This window comes from Apostichopus japonicus, chromosome 18 (genome assembly GCF_037975245.1).
Source record: "Apostichopus japonicus isolate 1M-3 chromosome 18, ASM3797524v1, whole genome shotgun sequence".
Lineage (NCBI taxonomy): Eukaryota > Metazoa > Echinodermata > Holothuroidea > Aspidochirotida > Stichopodidae > Apostichopus > Apostichopus japonicus.
The window spans coordinates 3362536-3385154 of NC_092578.1; the positions used below are offsets into that span (position 1 = coordinate 3362536).

General features: G+C 38.4%; 1 protein-coding gene across 5 annotated transcripts; it reads right to left on the reverse strand.

The window, feature by feature from the left end:
• Nucleotides 1-231: 231 nt before the first annotated feature.
• Nucleotides 232-20603, reverse strand: LOC139958807 (uncharacterized). Of its 5 annotated transcripts, none has more exons than XM_071956156.1 (12): nt 20447-20603; nt 12323-12499; nt 11620-11696; nt 10626-10666; nt 8773-9007; nt 7909-8151; nt 6799-6883; nt 6189-6316; nt 4524-4692; nt 3350-3711; nt 1488-2277; nt 232-946 (listed from the first exon to the last, which is right to left on the reverse strand). In XM_071956156.1, exons 2-12 carry the CDS (start codon nt 12470-12472, stop codon nt 758-760), a joined length of 2469 nt encoding a protein of 822 aa, XP_071812257.1. In that variant the 5' UTR covers nt 12473-12499; nt 20447-20603; the 3' UTR covers nt 232-757. The 5 variants fall into 5 exon arrangements, with proteins under 5 accessions (XP_071812257.1, XP_071812260.1, XP_071812258.1 ...); XM_071956159.1 differs by having other exon boundaries at nt 12323-12484; nt 20447-20567; XM_071956157.1 differs by having other exon boundaries at nt 20454-20559.
• Nucleotides 20604-22619: the final 2016 nt, after the last annotated feature.

The following is a 22619-nucleotide window of genomic DNA, read 5'->3' on the forward strand; positions in this document are numbered from 1 at the left end:
AGAGATAGTGAGTTCAAACTTGACAGAGGGGGGGGGGGGGGGTTGGGTGAATTAGGAAACCGTTTTGTAACTGATGACGGCATGAGAATAATACGTCTTTGATTTTAAGGGATCGTTCCTTTGATATAGATCATAGACGGATATGAGAATTTTGATATACATTAACTCAGTAGAACGCACCGAATGAAAATCTGTTTTTTTTTTTACGGAAATAATCAAAATTTGACTTCGCATTGTCACACATGCTTTTATTAGCCATTATTCCCGTTGAAGGCAACTGACGATATCAAACATACAGATAAAATACAATATGTTACTTGACTTTAAGAATCGATATAACTATTTTGTTACCATCGATTTAGGTCCAAATGTTAATCTCTCGTTGACAAAATATCTGGTGAAACTATTCTAAAAATAAATTCCAGGAGATTGGAAGCAAAGAGACTCCCGACTAATAGTTTGTTAATATATATAATATATATTGCCGTCTAAATACCCCGGTCCAAGAACAGAATGGCCAATTGTTAATAATAACATTCTTTCAACCGTTCTGATCTGCCAAGGCACTACTAGGTCTGTTAAATTCCTCCAATCAAAAATTCCCTACAAACCTGAAGTGGAAAATCCTCAACTTATACTCCACCCCCAAAGGTCATGACAACTTCACCTCCTTCCTCCCTTCATATTAAATATGGTAAAGGCATCCTTATGTTGGTTGACTCTGATATACCCTATTTCTTTTTCTTCTTCAGTTAAGTCATCGGTCGACCCTGTATCCTGACAGGGTTATATCGAGCATCGTCATCCCAACCTCTTCAGTCTTTCCCGGCAGACTGCTGGCTCTGTGTTGCCTCCTGGCTAATTGACCTTGTCGCGACCTTTGGCCTTGTGACCCCTCAGATATCAATTTTCCATGAGGTGAACCAAGGAATAAGTTTTCAATCATCTGTGGGGAGGAGGAGAGCAAAAACAGAAACAAATGTACCCCACCTATTCTGCAGTCTATGATATATGGTTATGACAAATATCGCAGGAACTTACACTTTGATCATTTACTTATATTTTAACTATTATTTATTTTATTTCTGTCTATTTAATTCCTGTCAGGATTTTAATAAGACTATAAATTGAAGCTGATTTTATGTTAACTTGTGTAAACTTAAGGTACTACTTTACAGCACAGTCTCACCCCACCCCCTTCCCCCATACCACTAAAAACAACTTCAAGAATTGCCTTGAAGTCATATAGCATATTTGTTGATATTTCTCTAAACTGCTACACCATTTGCATATAATACTTTTGTTGAAGCAGCTACAATTCTTATTCGACCAACCCGATAAACAAACTTTGAAAGAAACTCCAAACCGATGATTTTCTAACTGGCATGTATTGTTCACTAAAACTAATATGAAATATGTGATTTTTAATTTAATTAATATATTTTTCATTAATTTCTATCTATTTCATCGTCAACATGTTACCTCACCTCCAGTTTTTCTGGTTGACTGGGGTGAAGTCGATCCGATGGTGTCTTCCTACCCGTGCTCGTACTCCTTGCTCTCCTCCTTGCCCCCGGGAATTCGTTCCGTCTCTCCCTTCTTCCTCTCTCTGGGTTTATTTTCCCGGGGCTTCTAGATGAAGTCGATGCTCTACTTGAAGTACTTGGAGCACTATTACTCATGGTCAATCTACTTGTTGTGAGTCCAAAATTATTCTCTCCCTGGTTGTTCAAGGCCGACGATGGGGTGGAACTATCACGTCCCTCTGGAGGTTTTGACCTCCGACCTTTAGTTCCCCCCGACGGAGGTTTATGCCTTGGCTCGGTGCGAGTTGAAAGCCCGTTGAAAGTGGTCATATTTGATGACCTATTCCGATTTTCATCGTGTACATCGTGAATATTCAATAGCAAATCTGCAGATAGCTGACTGGCTCTTGAATGACCTTCATTTGCATATGCAACAGCACCAAGTACATCTTGAGCTCCCATATTCCTATTCATTAGTACATCTGCAGATAGCTGACTGGCTCTTGACTCACGGAGGGGACTTTCTCCCCGCCCATAATTTGCATATGCAACAGCACCGATTTCATCCTCAGCTAGTGCATTCTTTTGAGATGCCGCAAGAGTGGAAGAATCGATGAAGACTTGTCCGTCAGGGTATGACTGGTTGGATGGAATACTGTTAACTTGGCTGGCACTAAACAGACCAGTTCTTTGTGATGGCGTGGCCCTCAATTTACCCTGGCGTAATTGGCCATCTTTAGATCCATTGTCGCTGAAAGCAAAAAGACAACTTTTATTGCTGTGAACACCTTGGAAAGCTTAATTTTCAAACCAAAATTGTTCAAAACTACTGATATTAAAGAAATATGTGTCAGTCGTTGAAAGAGTGACATACATTGTAATGTTTCAGGCTTTCCCGGTTAAAAGTGAGACAATCTCGACAGGAATTCAATCTTTTTGTCGACCAAAGTTGGTTCAAAAAAGCAAAATGTTTGTGTTCAGGGAATGATGTAGTGATCACAGCTTGCATTTCAATCCTGAAAGTTGGTTCAAAAAGGTTTGAAATTTGTGAATGATAAATCAATTGAAAAATTCCCCAAAACTTACCTGGTTTTGGGTATTTACGAAACGATGATATATTACGTGTTTAATATATGTAGACTAGAGACAGGTAAGAGATTAGTGAAATAAATCATCATTTTCTAGGGTCCTCGTATTTAAAAACAATTTGGACATTTCTGGTGTTGTCCCGTCCTGATGTGACAGGTTAATGCAACCTGCACCTTCTTGAGAGTTATTATTATTATTTTAGGTTTACAGTCTTGTTCAAGGCCAAGGCCCTCTCACACGACTTTACAACTTAACCCTGGTCATTGGTAACTGGTAACACCTACACACCCAAGTGTGTACAATTCAATCAATCTCTCCTGGGGCACCACAGTGCACCACAACCACGTTTCCCTGGGAACTTCCCATAGGGTGCAGCCACAAACCGACGCACGCAACTATATTTACATGTTACCTTGCAAGTCCCAATTTATACACCTGGGTGAAGAGAGGCAATGGAGATTAAGTGCCTTGCCCAAGGACACAATGCAATTATCTGGCCAGGACTCGTACCTGTAATCCTTGGATCACAAGTTCGATACCTTAGCCAATTGGCCACCAAAATTCCCTAAGATAACATAAGAAACGTTTAAATATTATTTGATCTCAACAAGTGGAGTGAGTTGAAACTAGACCAAGAACCTTCTTTGGACAACCTCTGCATTACATATTTTCTTCAAGTTTTAAAGTTTTCCCCTCTTAAATTTTACGTTTAAATAGAAGAGTTTGAATTGTACCTGGATGAGGCATTTTGTTGACTTCCAAACCCTAATCCCATTAACTGAAATTCTGCCGACAACCCATCGACCCTGCCTCCCGATCCTCCTTGATCCGTGCCTGGGATCACCCCTGTTCTCCGCCTCCCCGGTGTGGCATCATGTGTCCTGGCACTGACTCCCGTCACCCCCAACCCCGACAAATCCAACTGATTATTCTGGGGTTGTTCATCGTGGTTGTTGATACCAGGTCTGTTCGTTTTACTTTTCCTCGTCTCCTGAGAGGCGAGGTTTGCAGTCAGTGGATTCCATACCACTGTACCGTCGACAGGACAGGTCGGATGTTCGTGGATGAGCCATCGATCGATGCAGTCCTTGTGAAACTATCGAAAAAAAATCCATAAACAAGATACAGAGGAGAGACATTTAGATTGTATTACAATATCATGCGCACTCGACTTCAATTCTTTAATATTATAAACACCAGCAAATATGAGAACCATAAATTCTACAATATCTTTTAACAAATATCTGACCCAGTATATTTTCTATTTTCTAATCAATTGCACAGTGTCTAGAATACCACTTGTCTAGTTCTCTTGACCTTGATGAGCTCAAATTACTTCCAAGAAATGATTATGAAACCATCACAAAAACAATTTCCCATTCAAATCGACGATGAAGTATCATCAGACTGTACTTCAATAAAAGCTAGTTTGGTCTTAAGTGTCCTCTTTGTAAAAAATAGTCCACACGTTCTCTCGTTTAAATTTGTAAATTTGGTTCACATGAGCTATTCTATAAATTGATCATTCTTCACCATAAAAAAATGAAAGAAATATTATTGGAGAACAACCACGACGCATTTCCCTGTCATATGTTACATTAACCTGCTGTGTTATATTAAATCATATTGTATCTTTGAGATGGAAATAGCTAATAAAATACCTTCAGGTTTAAAAATGTATGTACATGACCAAATGACAAGCCTTTCTTTTCCCACTAATTTTCCATTATTTCTATTATTTTTTTTTTAAATTTAATTTGTAATTCCATTTCCTTTCATTTGAGATTTGAGAATTAAGTGACTTTAAATTTTTCTTCTTCATAGAATTTTAATTTCTATATAAACCTTAACGAGTATTTATCATTGAGTGACAAAAGAATAATTTTACAGAAGAGATGCGTAGATCACCTTATGTCTGCAAGGCAGTCGTCGTGCGACTTGCCCTACCGTGAAACCTCTTAAACAGACCCGGCATTGGACACCCGGTGAAGTTAATGCCCCTCCTTCTCTAATCTTCTCTATCGGGAAAGACTTGACTACCTCTTCTGGTATCATACTCGCTCTGTTTGCATCATTGCTGAAATAAATTTCAGAAAAAAAGAAAAAGAAATTCTTTTGATACTTAACTTTTGAAATCCCTTTCTTATACTATATTATTATAAGGGGAAAAACACACAAAAGATGGTAAATACTTTTGGCAGAATAAGATTTAACTAAAATGGTCAAAACTGTCCACTCCATCAAGATATTTAATATATAGAAGTATAGTACCTACTGCTAATCTTCTGCTGGTAGTTGAATATCGACCTACAGTACTTGACAACAATTAACCACAGTTCACTGAGTATCTTAGGTAAGCATATTAGGGTCTTAAACCCACAAGAACAGATGCAGGTACTATACTATTTCACTTCATTGCCAGTGGGTGAATCTTCTAAAAAAGTACCTCAAGAGATTGACAGAGGTGACATGACCTTAAAGGCATTGAAGACTTGCCCCAAAACCGCGTGCCGCCATCTGAAAAAGTTAACTTTCCGTTGCTTGCAAGTGAAGTTTTTTTGTGTCGCTACAAAATGCAGACAGTAATGTAACGTGATACCTTGTGATCTTTTATCTAGACCTTAGAGTCCATCGCTGCTATGTACACTGTATTGTGGGTATTGACTGAAGCTGCATGTATTGACTGTGCACTAGTGTCTAATTACCGACTGTTGCACGCTGTGTGTGTATTTTCTGGGATCGATGGTGGTGTCTAACACTTCCCTTACACCTCATTCGAAACTAGGTCAGATTACCGGCATGAGCAGTTCTTTGTGCGCGAGTCTCCAATGTCTTTAATGTAATATATTTATATATAAATATATATATAAATATATAAATATATGTGTATATATATATGTATATATATATATATATGTATATAAATATATATATATATATATATATATATATATCTATATATATATATATATATATATATATATATATATATATAAAGCATTCATTTTTGTATTCAGAGGGCACTTTCACGAATTATTCACAAGTTTATCAGAAAAATACAACAAAATTTAACCCCATGTGCGAAGTTAGTAAAATTCTTCCTTGCTTCAACATTCAACACAAGTTTTCAGGGCGGAATGCGATCAATCAATCGATGCAAATGATCGCAGGATAAGACTTAAACAAAAATAAAATTCAGAAAGATCGTCTTAAATTGCAATTGTCCTCTAAAGGGATATGTTAGCTCTTTAGCATCGAATTAGTTTACCTTATAACATCCTGTAAACCTAATTGTCTAAATTACTTTGTGTAACACTGCAGTATACATAACTCACAGCAAGCTTATATTATGGCAACTAAGAAACAGTTTTGCATCCTATTTTGCTTTCATGGGGGGGGGGAGGGGGAGGGGGGAGGGGATTTTGTTTTGTGTCTCCACAACAACAATCATACATTTATCACTGAGTAAGTGCTAAATCTCTTATTTATATATAATTTCATTACCACACTTTTTTCTTCTTTGTTACCATGTTTGGTTCTTTGTTATTCGTTTTTTTTTTTGAATGGACTCACCTATCCAGCTGAAGAAGCAACTCGTAATCTTCATCTTGAAGTTCTCTGTTCTGCATGTCCGTTAACACTGCCTCTGGTAGGGCTCCTCCCGAACTCCGCTGAGCAGGTCTCCATCTTTGATTTGGTTTCTGTTTTACAAAAATCACATGTTCGTCATTGTGGTTTTTTTTTTATCTTCGACGACACCCTCCCAGACGAGAGAATGAATCCGTTCTTTTAATTTTGCCAGAGTCACTTGATCATACCTTACCAAAATAAAATAATATCCTGTCTAGCAGTTGAATTTCTTTCCAAGTTGATATAATCAGTTTCAAGTTTAAAAGTCAAAGAAAAGGGTATTGAGTAAATGCCATGTATAACTCATGCAAATAAAGTAAAAAATAGAAATAAAACTGTAATAGCTTAATAATATATCTCACCACCAAGTAAAGCTAGGAAGCTCACTGTTTGATCAATGTCCTTTGTTTCACAAGCGCTTTATTAAATAAATTCTTTTATGAATTCTCAGAGTCAGTCTCTCTATAAAGACTTCAAATGGTAAAAACAAAGTAACAAATTGAAGAAGGTAAAAAAAAGAGGGGGGGGGGGGAATGTAAACTAGAATACACACCTGACAAAACTGAAATTCATGATGGCTGTGGGAGTTGGAAGAAAAACATTCTTGACACAAGAATTTATCTCGACATTCCATACACCTGTGACAAAAGAAAATAAATATATATGTTTTTGTCACTTGATGCACGGTCAGAATAACTGTTTGAAACTTGCTATTAACTTTTAGATTTCTTTGATGGCTACTTTACTTTATAGTAAATCACTGAAGTAACCCCCATACACTGCTCAGTGCAATATACAGAGGGTTGGCAAAGTTTGACAAACTTTATCAGATCCTTGAAATTTCAGTTCTAGGTAGTTATGAAAAGCAGGATTGGAAAAGAGTGCCCCCACCCCCCCCCCCTCACTTCAGCTACCATTCAACTGGTCTGGTTAGCTTAGCTCACTAAACTCTGAACTAATAGTACAAGAACACCCAACTCTGCCCCACCCCACCCCCTAACCCCCCACCCCAACCCCTTTCAGCTACATTTCAACTGGTCTGGTTAGCTTAGTTCAACTCCAAAGTAAATACTACAATAGCTGCCAAGTTTAAAAAAAATAATAATACAAAGTTCCAAGAGTACAAATATGAATATGCATATCAACCACAGCATGATAACCAATCAGAGCAATTGGTTGCTAATATTGGGTGTTTTTGTGTGTCTCAGCTCCCTGCAATATGTACAATGAGTTTCATTAACTCCCTAATCTCTTCACTCACTTGGGACAATGTTCCCATAGGGTAATTTAATGTCCTCATACTGACAATATGAGTAGTGTGAATATCATGTTTCTAGCAGATAAAGGAAATGAACTGTTCATACTGTCAGTACGAGTGCTTTGAAGCATCATATGAGAGGTACAGTTTAGAAAGCTATGAGAAATGGAAACATATCCAAACTGGCTTGGCTCTTTCTCTGAATTTTATGAAATACTCAGTTTAATGTGATCAATGTCTCTGGGTGTATCTGGTTTATAACTTGGCAAGCAATTTTTGGTAGAAACTAGAAACAAAAATTATTTTCAAATTTTTGGCCGACAGAGGAAACCTGAAGAATCCTATGAGGGGAAACTTTTCCATCTGACAAGGGTTGCAAGAGAAAACTAGTTAATGACCACTTACCTGTAACATCTACCTGCGATGGGTGATTGATTGCACTGGAAGCAGACCACACCTCTATGGATAACACCCCGCTCTGCTTGTGTCTTCTGCAGGGATGAATTTCGATACTCTTTCTGTAAAAATTCAATTTCGCCAAAGTCTTCCCTACAAAGAGGACACTTAATTGTGGTTTCTCCAGTAGATTGCTGGTGCTCTGCCCAGACTTTCATGCACTTAATGTGAATACTTTTGGCACAGCCAAATCTGAAATTTAGAAAAAAACTTGACATTACAAATAGTCTACAAGAGCTGAAGGATTACCCAACAAAAATTCTTCCAAGTTTTTGAAGACTTTCTTAGAATGAGCTTCTTGAGACACTTGGCTCAATAATTTCAAATGGAACTTCAGCCATCTTTTGTGGTTGCTGGGGGAGGATGGGGGGGTGTAGGGGGATGGGCAGGTAGTGAAGAGCCAGAGTGCCTTATAACCACTGATCAACTTGGTTTCATCCGGCTTCTTCCATTCCCCAAACAGAAAGAGGTGGGGGGGGGGGGGACCTTAAAGATTTGACAAGTACAAATGGAACAAGATTGCAATCTAGATGCTATCACAAAGAAGCCCTTTGAAACCTTTTCTGTTCTTACGTTTCTATGAACGAGAAAAAATGTTATCAGAAGTTTTACATCAATATTACGATAAAATTATCGCCCGATGGCCAATAAAATATTTTGAGTTTTAACGCAGTAGATAACCACAATTTCACTGCAAATGTCATTTTTTGTTAAATTTCAAACCATTTGCACACATCACCTGCCTGCTTCCAGCTGACTCAGATGTCCTATGATCTTTAAATACTTTCTACTGTATGTCTTCTGACACCGTACCTGCAATATGTGACTGGTTCTCTCGTAGCGAGGAACTCATCTTGACAAATAGGACACACGTCTTCTTGGGTGATCTCTCTTTGAGGAAGAACTTCCTTGCCATTACCGACTGCATTAGCCGACCCACTTTCAATCTTTGCTTTGGCGACATTTCGTTTTTGTCGCGATTCTTGCTGCGTTCTGCCTCTCAGGAGGGCATTTATCTCCCTCTCGACCAGACCGAGTTGGAAAGATTCTGAAAAGTGGGAATGAAGAGAAAAACCAGAACATTCTCAACTATTCTCTTCTATAGACTGATCATAATTTGTTGCACGAATGTCGACCACAGAAGATTTTGAATCTTTAATTTTTCAAAGCAAAGGATTCCTTGCCATACAATTTGCTCAAAATTCGAAAATACTGTTACTATCTGATAATGTAGAGCAGGTGAGTTAAATTTGTCCAATAATTAAATGAGAACCAGAACAGATTTGTATAAATCCCTTTTGGGCATCAACCATGTCATTCACTCATAAGGATTTTACAGAGAATATTGAACCAAAACTTTTTTAAATCCAGAAAGAACAAGTCTTCCTATGTGAAATGAAGACACATTTTACCAACTTTGAGGTAGCAAATCCCTTTAAAAGTTGTTGAGAGTTACATGACATTGTTTCTACACTGTGAAACATTTCTGAGAAAAAGAAGTTTTCCATGGTCTGAGATAACCTGTTGACCCTTGAGCCAGTTGGTACCCATTTGAGTGAAAACTGATAGGAAATTTAAGTACACATTTAAAGCAAGAGTATTAACTCTGATGCATATTTCACTACCTGGATGCCAGGTTTGTTTCGTTGAGGACCTATAGAGCCCCTTCATAGAACTAAATTGAACTGAATTTGACCAAACTATGTTCATCGAAAGAAAATCATACCACTGGAGAATGCACAGATTATTGGTAGCTTAATTTTGGAGTTACCATGTTTAAAAGGTTTCAGACTTGTGACCTTTGACCTCTACCAATTTCAATACAATTCTTGCACTCACCAAACTGGTTCTACATACTGTACTAAGTATGAACTTCAAGAAAGATGTACTTCTTGTGCTATTGTGTTCACAAGGTTTTCAGACTTTCACTGAAATGTTGACTGAAAATGACCTTTGACCTCCACCAATTTCGATTGGATTCCTGCACTACCATGCATAAAGTTCAACTAAGATGTACTTTTTGAGTTATCTATTCGTAATGTTTTCAGACTTTTGACCTCTGTTGATCCCAAGTGACCATTGAACTTCACAGAAAACAATAGGCGTATTGTACTCAATAAGACGGATCCATGTACCAAGTATGAATTTAATCCACTTTACATTAACTTTTTCAGTTACTGTGTTTACAAGCAAGTGTCACAGACACACACACACACACACGCAACCACTATCGCATAGATTCCTTTCGCCTCTGGCAAGGAATAAAAGAAATGGAGCCTAGATCTAGTGTGACGTTTAAGAATGATTGTGCTTAGCTTAACCATATATCAAATGGAATGGAGAACGAAAAGAAACGACATGAAATTGAATGAAATGACATGGAATGGAATGGACTAGAATAAGAATCACAGGCAGAAAGTGTTATCATCATTCAATGTGACTGTTGTGGTTAATTTCTAGGGACCTTAATAAGGTCACCTTATATAGAGTATGTGTACACCATTGCAGTAATATGATAATATCTTGCATGACATCAAATGAGACAGGTTATCTTATTATGATAAAGATACATACTTTTGGAACTTGCTATTTTCAAAGTTTGGAACATATAAACAAAATGCTAGGTATCATCTTGTTGAAAATTTAATAATTCAAGCAACAATCACCTGAATCTTCTCTAGGAATTCTGAACTTCTTCAGTAACACCCTGCAATGTAAAAGGAGAGCAATGATAAAAAAAAAATGTGTAATTAATATTGAAGTCAACTTTATGCTTTGTGCACATTTCATAAATGCATTATTTTGTTAATTGTATACACGGCCATAAACTTTGACATGAATAGGAATTTGCCCAATATTCCCTATATTTGTTGTGTGTGATCATCTCATTCAAAATCTGTTGGAAATTTTTTGATAAGCTCTTTTTGTTTCAAAGATATACATATCTGAAGTTTTTATAAATCTGGGAAACTCATTAGATGTGTGCAATCTGTGACATGGAAGGGTTGTGCTCATAAAGATTTCTTATTTTAGCCGTTAACAAGTTAACCACTACAAGCCCGCATATATAATTTGAATAATGTGATGTTCCTCTTTTCAAAGAAGGCAGTAAAATATTTTAAAAAAATTGCCTTAGGCCATAAAATGATGGTTGTGAAAACAAAGGGAAAATATAACAGAAAATTAGGCAGTCACTACCTTTACATCATCAGTGTGCATAATTAGCATATTTTTGTTCATAAAATAAAACTAGAAACACGAGTACACTTGTAAAATGGTCAATCTTTTCTTAATCGATTTTTGATGGGAATTGCAGCTATTTTCATGATTCCTAATGCCTATTAGATTGATTAGGACAATGTTGTTTATCGGTGTAGACCATTTAAGGTAAGAACTACAAAAGATTACACAAGATATAAAATGAGAGCCTGTGAAACGAATCACAGTAATGCAGTTCCAATCATCTCAGCTTGTTCATGCAGTTGTTGAGACATAAAACAATAAACAAAGATAAATAATCTGTCTTTTTTATACATTCTGCTAAACTTGAATTATCTCTCTAGTTGCAGTATACATGCCTCAACAATATGAAGTATATGACTTCAACAAACTAGCCTGACAAAGTTAGAACCTACACTGCTACAAAAGCTTCTTACTTACCAGCAGATGTGTTTGCAAAGATCTTTCTCCTTTTTATAGACTGGGCATGTACAGGTGTGCGGATCACCGAGATAAACCTGTCATAGAAAGGAGACAATATTCAATGTAAACTGATGCATTTATTAAGGACTCAGGAATGCATGATTTTACTCTTTTACTCTACACTTTCTTTAGCACCCATCAATCTATATCTTCATCTTTCTTTCTTATTTATTTACCTACATATTTTATTACTACTGAATCTTTCTTCAAATAATACTCATAGAACAGAGTACAGACTACATTTATATCCCATTACCTCACATATATAATTAGGTAACTATGACTTTGGGGTGAAATTCTTAAGACACAATGAAACATAGCGCCTGTGCCAATTATACCATCAAGGGTGAAAACTTTATTGATGGAATTGTCCCTGGGCAAGCTGGCTCAACATGCCTTAACTATACAGAATACATGCAATAAAGGCCAAAATTTTCACACAAAAATTCTTTTTCTTTTGTAAAGAATTTTCTTTTGTAAAGAATTTTTGTAAGGAATGTTTATAAGAATCTATTGTCAAGAATCTTTTCTTTTGTAAAGGATCGGGATAGGTTTTTAATTCCATGACTTTAATTCTGCTCATTAAAAAAGTTTTATGAAAGTTCAAAATGTTAAGTCTGGAAGAAATCTTAAAGCCATAGACTTTCAAATAGTACTGTACCTTAAATTTTTTAACCTCTCCCTCCTCTTTGAGAAGGAACCCTGTTGGTCCTACCTCTCGGAGAATGTAAATGGTAGCATTCTGAGCTTGGTCCTGTCTCCATGATACAGCATCAGATACTGTCCTTCTGAAAGGTACACTTCTGGACATGCTGTGGTCAATCTGTCAGGGATGATTCTAAAAAAGAGAAAGGAAACTTCAGGAAATCAGGATTTTTTAGAAAAATAAATTTTATGATCAAAGATTTAACCCTTCAAGAATTTCTAAACTTTTATTCTGTTCTCTTATTTTTGGCCCTCCGTTTTGTTAGGTGGAAATATGTTTGCACATATCATGTTTTCTCAGCACATGAAGTTTTATTTGAATCCTGCTGTAGCGAAAATATATTCGCTCTTTTCAAATTTGCTTATAACTTTCTACTCAGCTTTCTGCTGTTCATTTGCTAAACAAAAAGCAGAATTTCTCTTGAAATTCTGTCCCTGCCACTTTCTGGGTTGTATCAATAAAAATGACATGGATGATTCAAAATACAATATGCATGGCAGTGTGGCATCTGACTTACACCTCCAGAAAAGAATGGGTAAATTATACTAAATAGGAATAATCACAAATTAATTATGGGCTAGAAAGCTCAGTTGGGTAGAATACATGCAAGGCTTATAACTGGTTGGAACCCTGATAGAAACCAAATGTTCTTTGCTCTTCTAGAAAAACGAAAATATTCAGACATAACTTAAGACAGTTGGTAACCAGACTTTAGAGAAAAGGCACTGAATAACATGAAACATTAAGCGATAAATTGTTTGATTGACTACCTTTGAAGAGTTCCACTCGAGATTTTATTTTGTTCAGTGATATTGAATGAGGGTTGTCATTATTTCATTTAGTATTGTATGTTATATTTCGAAAAGTTCTACTGTATTATGCCTTCGTATTAACCATCCCCAAAGTCAGGCACTAGTAGAAGTGTACTGAAGCCCTTACCTGTGTGAAATGCGTAGGGCCTAGGCAAAGCTGTTACATTAGTACTACTGTAGAGCAGAGCTTCCAACTGACCCGCAATTCGCGGGTTGGACCCGCATTCTAACACCCAAACCCGCTGACACGCGCAAGAGTCCGAAAAACCCGCATTGTAATTGTCAAGTATACATAAAAAAAATTGCATCAAATTTTGTCTTAGCAACCATCATTTCTTTAGCATTTAGCATAATAGAGTATAAAACCTCAAATTAGCCTATATTTCTTTTCATTGGGGCGAGCAGCGAACATTTTCATGCCACGGGAAAGAATGAATTATCACCTACTATACAATTTATTGATGTTACACACAAAAAAATGCATATTTCTTAGAAAATTTTGGGCGACAAAAGCCTTTCTAAGTGCCACCATTTGACATGTAGGCATCACCAGGATTCCAAAAAGATTCAAAAGGGGAGGGGGATATCCCCTTATACCCCTCCCCCAGGAAGGCGATTCGTGGCATGGACTAGGGATGCACCGGATCCAAATTTTTGGATCCGGCCGGAACCGGATTTTGCCGGATAGTACATGAAATTCGGCTGGATAAAATCCGCCCGGAACCGGATATTTTCATTACAAAAAAGAAAATCATTAATAAGAAGTAGAAGTATGAAACAAGGAGCAAATCTTAGGTGAGGTATACGCATTATAAAGAAGGTTAAATTTAACATGTTGAACCTAATTTTTCCTTACTTTGAATGTTTTCATTAATTTTTGGAAATAGTTTACATTGATTTAGGTTAATACCAACACCTTTTTAAGGAATAATTCAGGCCAGATTTTAAAAAGATCCAGCCAGATTTTGAAAAAGATCCGGCCGGAACCGGAACCGGATAATTGCTCACTATACGGCCGGATAGTCCGGCCGGACCGGATATCCGGTTCATCCCTAGCATGGACCAGCATTTGCCTTCTCAATAGTTGGAAACTATGGTAGAGTATACTAAAACTTAAAGGGATGGATGGACAAGGCATAACAGATGAGATATTTTTTAAGAAAAAGTCGCCCAGGAAAGAACCTGGGCACGAAAACCAAACTACTGAACAACTGATCCGCTTCCAACCCCAGTCCACTTGCATCGGGACTGTGACTGTGTGATCATCGTCAGGTGTGCATCACCATTCCCCTCGAAAGGGAACAGATTCTACACATGATCTTAGCCACAAGGCCGAGAAGCGATGTTGAATAGAGATGTTGACAGGTTGGTAGTGAGTATAGAACTTGTAGAGATAGCTTATTACTTATGCGACTGGCACTGTTATGTACAAGAAGTATGTGTGTCAGTTTACATGTATACCAGGTGGACATAGTACTGTATTCAGTTCATTCCTCCTATCAATGGTATATTGTTCTTTATGCATATATTATGTTAATAGCTAGACCAGTGGTCTATAGTTGTTGTGGTACATGCTACATTCCTCTTATCAATGGTACATTGTTCTTATGCATTTATGTTATGTAAATAGCTAGACAAGCAGTCTAGTTAGTAAGACTGAATAAAGAAGTAAGGCAGAGCCTCCCAGACCCTCAGAGTGTGCACATGTATTTTCTTGTTTCTGTGTTTTGTGTTCAAAGTCTGTCCGGTGTCAAGCCCTCGGACTCTACAATGGCATAGTCGGCAGGATTGGTATACCATGTATCCATTGACACTGAATTTTGTTAAGGCTTAGGTGTTGGAACTCTATATTGATGTGTTATCTTGGAAGCACTGTGGTTCATTTTGCTGTTATACTCTTCTACCTGTTTTACTGCCAAGGAGCTGTCACCATGGAGGGCAAAACTAAACAGGATAGTGAGACTGAGAGGTATCCCCATCTTAAGTACATGTTATCAGAGTATATTAAAGAGCTATGTGAGAACTATTGCTTAGATTTAAAAGTTTTGAAAACCAAGGAAGAGAGAGTTAAGGCTCTTCAAACTATACCAAATTTGTCTGATGTGACTTCAAAAATTTCACCAAAAGTGAGTGTTAATTCACCCATTGTCAAGTTCAGGTTGGAAGGCTTGCATCCCCTCGGTGCTGAAGATGATTTAGAATGCTATTTGTCTACGTTTGAAAGACTTTGTAATAGCCAAGAAATTCCTTCGAAGAGATGGCCTATTCTATTGGAACCATACTTGACTGGCAAGGCACAGAAAGCTTTCCACATTTTAAGTGAAAGTCAGAAACAAAGTTATGTTGTAGTTAAAGATGCATTGTTGGCAGCATTTCAGCTTACTCCAGATACGTACAGGGAGAAGTTTCGTTCCGCTGTAAAGGGCCCATCAGAAACTTTCAGACAGTACGGTAGTCGGCTTAGTTTGTATTTGAGACGTTGGACAGCTCCCACAGATAGATTGGCATCTTCACCCGAGTTTACTAGAATAATGGATTTGATTGCTGTTGATCAAATGATCTCCTCATTAAGAGACGAATCTTTGCGTTTAAAGTTACTGGAGCAGAAGTGGACTTCCCTTGTGGAAATTTCAGACTTTGCCGATAACATCTTGGTTGCCAGGGTCACTAGCAGGAATCGACAGAGTCAAGGTTCCAGATCGATGTCAGCTACTACACGTCCATATTTCCATACTGCCGGTGAAACAACAGGGCAGTCACAGAGGCCAGCTTCTAGCCAAGCGAGTAGAATTCGCCGACCAGCTACAGATCTTAATAACATCAGATGTTATACTTGTGGTAACTGGGGACATTTCAGTTATAACTGTTCAAATGTGTCACGTGATCAAAATGCTAATGTTGGCATTAATTTGGTGAGAATTTCTGACAAGGAGGTGGAGGAAAGGTTGTTCAGAGTTAAGGCCTCATTGGAGCATAGCTCTGAGGTGACAAATGTATGCAAGTTGGATGGGGCGTATTTTGAGGCAATGTTATTTGGTGGGAAAGTTCTTGCTTATGCTGATAGTGGAGCAGAAAGGTCACTCATTAGTACCTTAATGGTTGAAAATTGTGAGGTTACACCTTTGAGTGAACCCTTGTGTTTTAAGCTTTTGGATGACACACCTCTGGTTGTCACAGGTAAGGTGTCTACCTCTATGACTATTGCAGGGGAGACTGAAGAAGTTGAGCTTTATGTGGCTGACATTCCTTGTCAGGTACTTTTGGGGAGAGACTTGTTAAGGGCCTTTGCTCTGGTTTTTGATATATCTGAGAGTGCTTACTGGTCTGGGAAACAAAGCCCTTGTGTTAAGTTCCCTTTAGTTTGGATTCGAAAACAGACTGTAGTTGAGGGAGTTAGTAAACCTAGCAAAATACAGGAGAGTCAAAATTTGACCCAAGGTGATGCTGACTCAAAACATGTGCACGCTCTGAGGGCAGTATCGGGTAAATTGGGGTATGAGAAGCAGGTAAAGGGGCTGGTAGAAAACTTTAAAGAGGTCTTTGTGGACAAACCTGGCTACTGTGGCTGGCTGCAACATAGAATAGAAACGGGGGAGGCAGCGCCGGTAAAGAAACGTCCATATAAGTTGGCACCAAGCAAAAGGGCAAATCTAAAGAAACAGATTCATGATATGCTAGAACAAGATATCATTATCCCTTCTGTATCAGAGTGGTGTAGTCCGGTGGTGATGGTTGATAAACCAGATGGTACTTATAGGATGGCAGTCGATTATCGGGCTCTTAATGCAGTTACTAAGTCTTCCAACTATCCCATACCAAGTATTGATTCTATTTTGTATTCTATGTGTAATTCTAGGGTTTTTTCAACATTAGATTTGAAGTCAGGGTTTTGGCAAGCAGCCATTCATCCTGATGACCAGCCAAAGACAGCTTTTGTGTGTGAAGAGGGTGTTTATCAGTTTAAGCGATTACCATTTGGTTTAAAGAATGCAAGTAAATACTTTCAGAACCTCCTGGATGTTGTCTTTCAGTCTCTAGAGGGTAGTACAAGTAATAATTACTATCCATATATTGATGATATTGTAGTTCATTCATCTACCATTCAGGAACATTTTGAAGATCTGCATAAAGTTTTGGAGTGTCTTAAGAATGCAGGCCTAACAGTAAATCCAGCTAAATGTCATCTTGTGTATAAGGAGGTTAAATTTTTGGGGTATGTTATTAATGGAGACGGCATTAATTTGGATCCTTCTAAAAGTGAGGCAGTTGAGATGTTTCCTTCACCGACAAACAAAAAAGCACTTGAGCGTTTTTTGGGCTTGAGTGGGTGGTGTTCTAAATTCATTCCAAATTATGCCACACTGGTGGAACCTCTTAACAACTTGCGGAGGAAAGATATAAGATGGGATTGGTCAGGGGAGTGCCAAAATGCATTTGAGCAATTAAAAGAGGTGATAGCCCGGGCTGTGTCTCTTAGTATTCCTGATTGTAGTAGGCAATTTGAAGTCCATACTGATGCTAGTGGTGTAGGTTTAGGGGCGGCCTTAATGCAAGTCAATCATGCAGGTGAGCTTCGAGTTATAGCATTTGCTTCTCGGGCATTGAGTAATGCGGAGAGAAATTATTCAGCCACAGAACTGGAGTGTTTAGCTGTAATTTGGGCATTAGAGAAATGGCGTCCTTATTTGGAGGGTTCAAGCACTGTAGTGTATACGGACCATCAAGCGTTAGTGTGGATGCTGCGTGCAAAGGCATTAAAAGGAAGACTAATGAGGTGGGCTTTGAGACTTCAGGAATTTGATTACATCATTCATTATAGGCCGGGGTCTCAAAATGTTGTCCCAGATGCACTCTCTAGAGCAGTGATAGGTGTGGTTAATTATGACCAAAATGTATGTTTTCATCCGGATTGCAAAGGGGATCCTTCGTCAAAGATATTTTGGATACAGTGTGAGAATTGTGATAGGTGGTTCCATTGGGTATGTCTAGGTCTGAGCAAGGAGGAAGTTGATAAAATAGACAATTATCACTGTGCCGAGTGTTCTTCTGGGATCTCACAGGCAGCGTTAGCTGAAAGTGACGAGGGTGTAGAACGTAGCATTAAGAGTTGTGTCCTTCCAGATGAGAATCAGTTCCTTCTGAAACAACAAGATGATTCGAGGTTGTCGACCATTAGGCAAGGTTTAAAGCAGGGTAATGTTGAAGATGTTGGCATGCAAGGTTATGTAATGGAGGAAGACCTACTAAAGTACAAGATCGGGCCAGCCGGGCAAAGAGTTGTAGTCCCGGATCAGTTAGTGAATGAAGTTATCAATCACTACCATTGTTCACCTACGTGCCCCCACTTAGGTGTAAGAAAGACAATTTCTAAAATAAGGGAGAAATTTTGGTGGAAGAGTATGAAATCTTCTGTTGAAAAGTTCATCAAACGATGTAGGATTTGCCAGTTGACTAAACCAGTGTATCGAAAATCATCAGGGTATATGCAGTCAACTGTGAGCAGGTGTCCATGGGATATTCTGGCTATGGATCTTTTGGGCCCCTTCCCAGAAAGTAAAGAGGGCAAATTATATATACTGGTATTGACAGATCATTTTTCAAGATTTTCCTTCTTAGTTACACTCAGAAGGGCAACTGGTAAAATTTTAGCAGCCGTTATTAGACAATTATTTTGTACTTGGGGGGCTTGTAATACTCTAGTCTCTGACAATGGACCACAAATGATTTCACAGAAGGTGGCCCAAGTATGTGTTCTCTGGGGTGTAAAGAGGTCATTTACAAGCCCCTATCATCCTCAGGCCAATTGGGTTGAGAGGGTTAATAGAAACTTAGTTTCTATGTTGTGTTGTTTTATGAAGGGTGATCATACAGAGTGGGATGACTTGGTACCAGAGTTTATGTTTGCCCTTAATTCCTATGTACATGATTCCACTGGATTCTCTCCAGCAGAGTTATTTCTTAACCGTACCCTGAGAGGACTTGGAGAATGGGTGGGGAGTGATAGCAAGGTAGTAAGGGATAAGGAAGCCATGTGGGCAGTTGCAAAACAGAACATGGAACGCCAGACAAAGGTCAATAAAGGGCAGTATGATAGAAAGAGGGAAGAGTCTATAGTCAGAGTGGGTGATGTGGTGGCACTCCGATCACATGCTTTATCAAACTTAAGAAAACAATTTTCAGCAAAACTAGCACCAAAGTGGAGGGGACCTTACTTGGTTTCTGGGCAGGTTTCTCCAGTGACATTTCGTATACGAGAGGAGAAGTCGGGGGAAACTAGGCTGGCCCATGTGGACCAATTGAAGTTGTTCTGGTAAAATTTTGGAAAAAGGGGTGCTTTGGGGCGGGGGGAGATGTAGAGATAGCTTATTACTTATGCGACTGGCACTGTTATGTACAAGAAGTATGTGTGTCAGTTTACATGTATACCAGGTGGACATAGTACTGTATTCAGTTCATTCCTCCTATCAATGGTATATTGTTCTTTATGCATATATTATGTTAATAGCTAGACCAGTGGTCTATAGTTGTTGTGGTACATGCTACATTCCTCTTATCAATGGTACATTGTTCTTATGCATTTATGTTATGTAAATAGCTAGACAAGCAGTCTAGTTAGTAAGACTGAATAAAGAAGTAAGGCAGAGCCTCCCAGACCCTCAGAGTGTGCACATGTATTTTCTTGTTTCTGTGTTTTGTGTTCAAAGTCTGTCCGGTGTCAAGCCCTCGGACTCTACAAACTGAACTGTATTTCCTCCAACACTGCACTGCATACAGCAGTGCAGTACACCAGCTGTAAGGCATACTATACAAACATTAACATAACAATAATGGGTAAGTGAACATAACAATAACACCAATAAGATGGCATGCATAGCATGCAGTATAAGTCTTACACTACTGTACATACCATACCCTACACTAGTATTAACCCTACTGGCCTAACCTGTGAACAGTTCATCAACATGAGATTGGGACTAGGCCTACCAAAACATAACGTTTAGAATTTCTGCATCAATATTCCAAGGACGTAACATGATGTTCAAATTTATTCTATCCTCTTCCTCCATAACCTAACGTTTGGGTATTTTAATTATTTTAATTTTGCATTCGGCGTTTCGCGAAACTGGCTACATTAGCGCTATGCTAGGTGCAGGTACTGATCCACCTGGAACCGCGTTTAATTTAGGACTAACGTTAGAGCGACTTGTTGACCAACACAACTTTAGAACATCAGTAATAGGCTATCGCAAGTTAATTTGTAGTTTACCTGATACCTCTTCTCAGACTTCTAATGCATACATTGTATTTCAGACTATTATTATTAGGTTGACCAAACTGTAATGCTCAAACCAGTACGCATAGATCGTCGCCATTTTCAAACAAATGCGGTTTCCAACGAATCGTGATTTGAAACCTTAGTTACCATAAAACAACATACAAATAATTGCTAAGTATCTGCTAGACTCTCTCGAGCAGATCTGCAATGTCCTATACATAATGGTCTATCGCTGACTGAAATTGCGTCACCGTTTCAAAATAAATCCCATAAACATTCCTAATTGAGGCGTCTTCATCTCTCAAGTTGAGACGTCATTGCTTCCAATACGTTAATGGTCAATTCACTTCAGACTATTTCTGCCTCAAATTAGGCCGCGAGTATTGTTTCGAAATAAGTCCTTGCCACGTTCGTCAAATTCGCCCTGTTAATTGCTCGTTATGAATCCAATCTGAGCCGTTTTCAACCCGGAAATTTATACTTTACTTGTTTCAAACACGAGGCTTAAGGCTACTTTTTCAAATGAGGTTACTTTCACTTCAAAATTTAGCCTTTGTTACTTTAAAATACGCCGTCATTAGTTTAGTTTAGTAGTGAAAAAGGATCAGGAGGGACACTCAAGTCCCAATCAAGGACCATAGGAGAGAGAAAAAAAAACTGAAGACACAAACACACAGACCCGATAACAATGCTTAAAGTGCTTGTCCAAAGCATTCTTAAACCCACTGACACTACTTGCAAGTACAACTTTCTCAGGCAAACCATTCCACTCATTCACAACCCTATTAGAAAATATTAATCCTACTTTGTGACTTTTGGAGTTTAAGACAATGGCCTCTGGTACACAGGCGTGTAGCCAAGGGGGGGGGGGGCGAAGGGGGAAACCCCCTCCCCCTTGAGCATATTTTTTATATATTTCTTAAATGTTTTTATGATATCGCTAGTATTTTCAAAAAAGAAAATGCTAAGATGCAACTTACAAGGCCTGGGAAGTGCCATTTCCAGCGATCTGGGAGGCATTTTCAGCCAAAATGTTCTTGTACGCTTCGCGCCAACACATTGTGGCGCTACGCTTAGATAGTTTGCAATGCCGAATCTACAGTTTCGCCCCTCCCTTGGCAAATTCCTGGCTACGCGCCTGCTGGTACAACTACTATTAGCAAACATGAAAAAGTCAGTAAAGGATAAATTGTCAAAACCATACACAATCTTGAAAACCTGAATCAAGTCCCCACGTAACCTCCTAAGCTATACAGTGTGGTGAGATTCAACAGTTGTAACCGCCTATAATAAGGAACACTCTTTAAGGAACTAATCATCCTAGGTAGTAGCCCTCCTCTGGACCTTTTCAAGTACTTCCTTATCCTTAGCAAAATATGGGTTCCAAGCCTGCACAGCATACTCCAGATGAGGCCTACTTCATATTAAACCGTTAATGTCATGTTTCATGTAAGGCCGGGTGCCTCAGGATGCAGCGCCAGCTTTCTTTCAACTCAAATCACACCGTTATCACTGGTGTGACTTCAAACAAGACAATTAATATTTCACTATACAAAGTTAGCCTATTTTCTTGAAAATGGTACGTTACAATCAAAATTTCGTTATTCGCGTTCTATATTCTACGTTGTGCATTTGTCTTGGGTAATAAATATTGAAGTTAATCAGTGACATGCACTTGATTTCAAATGTGTGAGGGAGAGGGGAAGGTGGGGAGGGGGAGGATATTACCAAATTCCCCACCGAGCTTGGCAGGGGCAAGAACCTTTATGGATAGGCTGATAAACGATCGAATTCATGGGGCTTAGTTTTCAAGTCGTTGTATGCGGCTTCCTCGAAGGGAAGTGTATGGGTCCTCCCCAGAAAGAAAAGTTTAAATGTAAAATAGTGCTTTCTGTGGCATATAGAACCATAATTTAGGTCTATAATTATCCGTCCTATCCCTCCCCTTGCACACGTCATGCACTGTTGTTATTACCTGTATAATAATTTCCCTCTGCATGCTGTACTAAGTGTAGGCCCAGCTGAATGATAGTTTCAATTACCATATTTGCACTTAAGTAAAAAGCTATACTGCTATAAAGCTATATATATATATCACTCCGATCACGGAAATCTTCATTATATAAATACAATTATTCTCTTTCTGTGGGTTCTGTTTCATGTG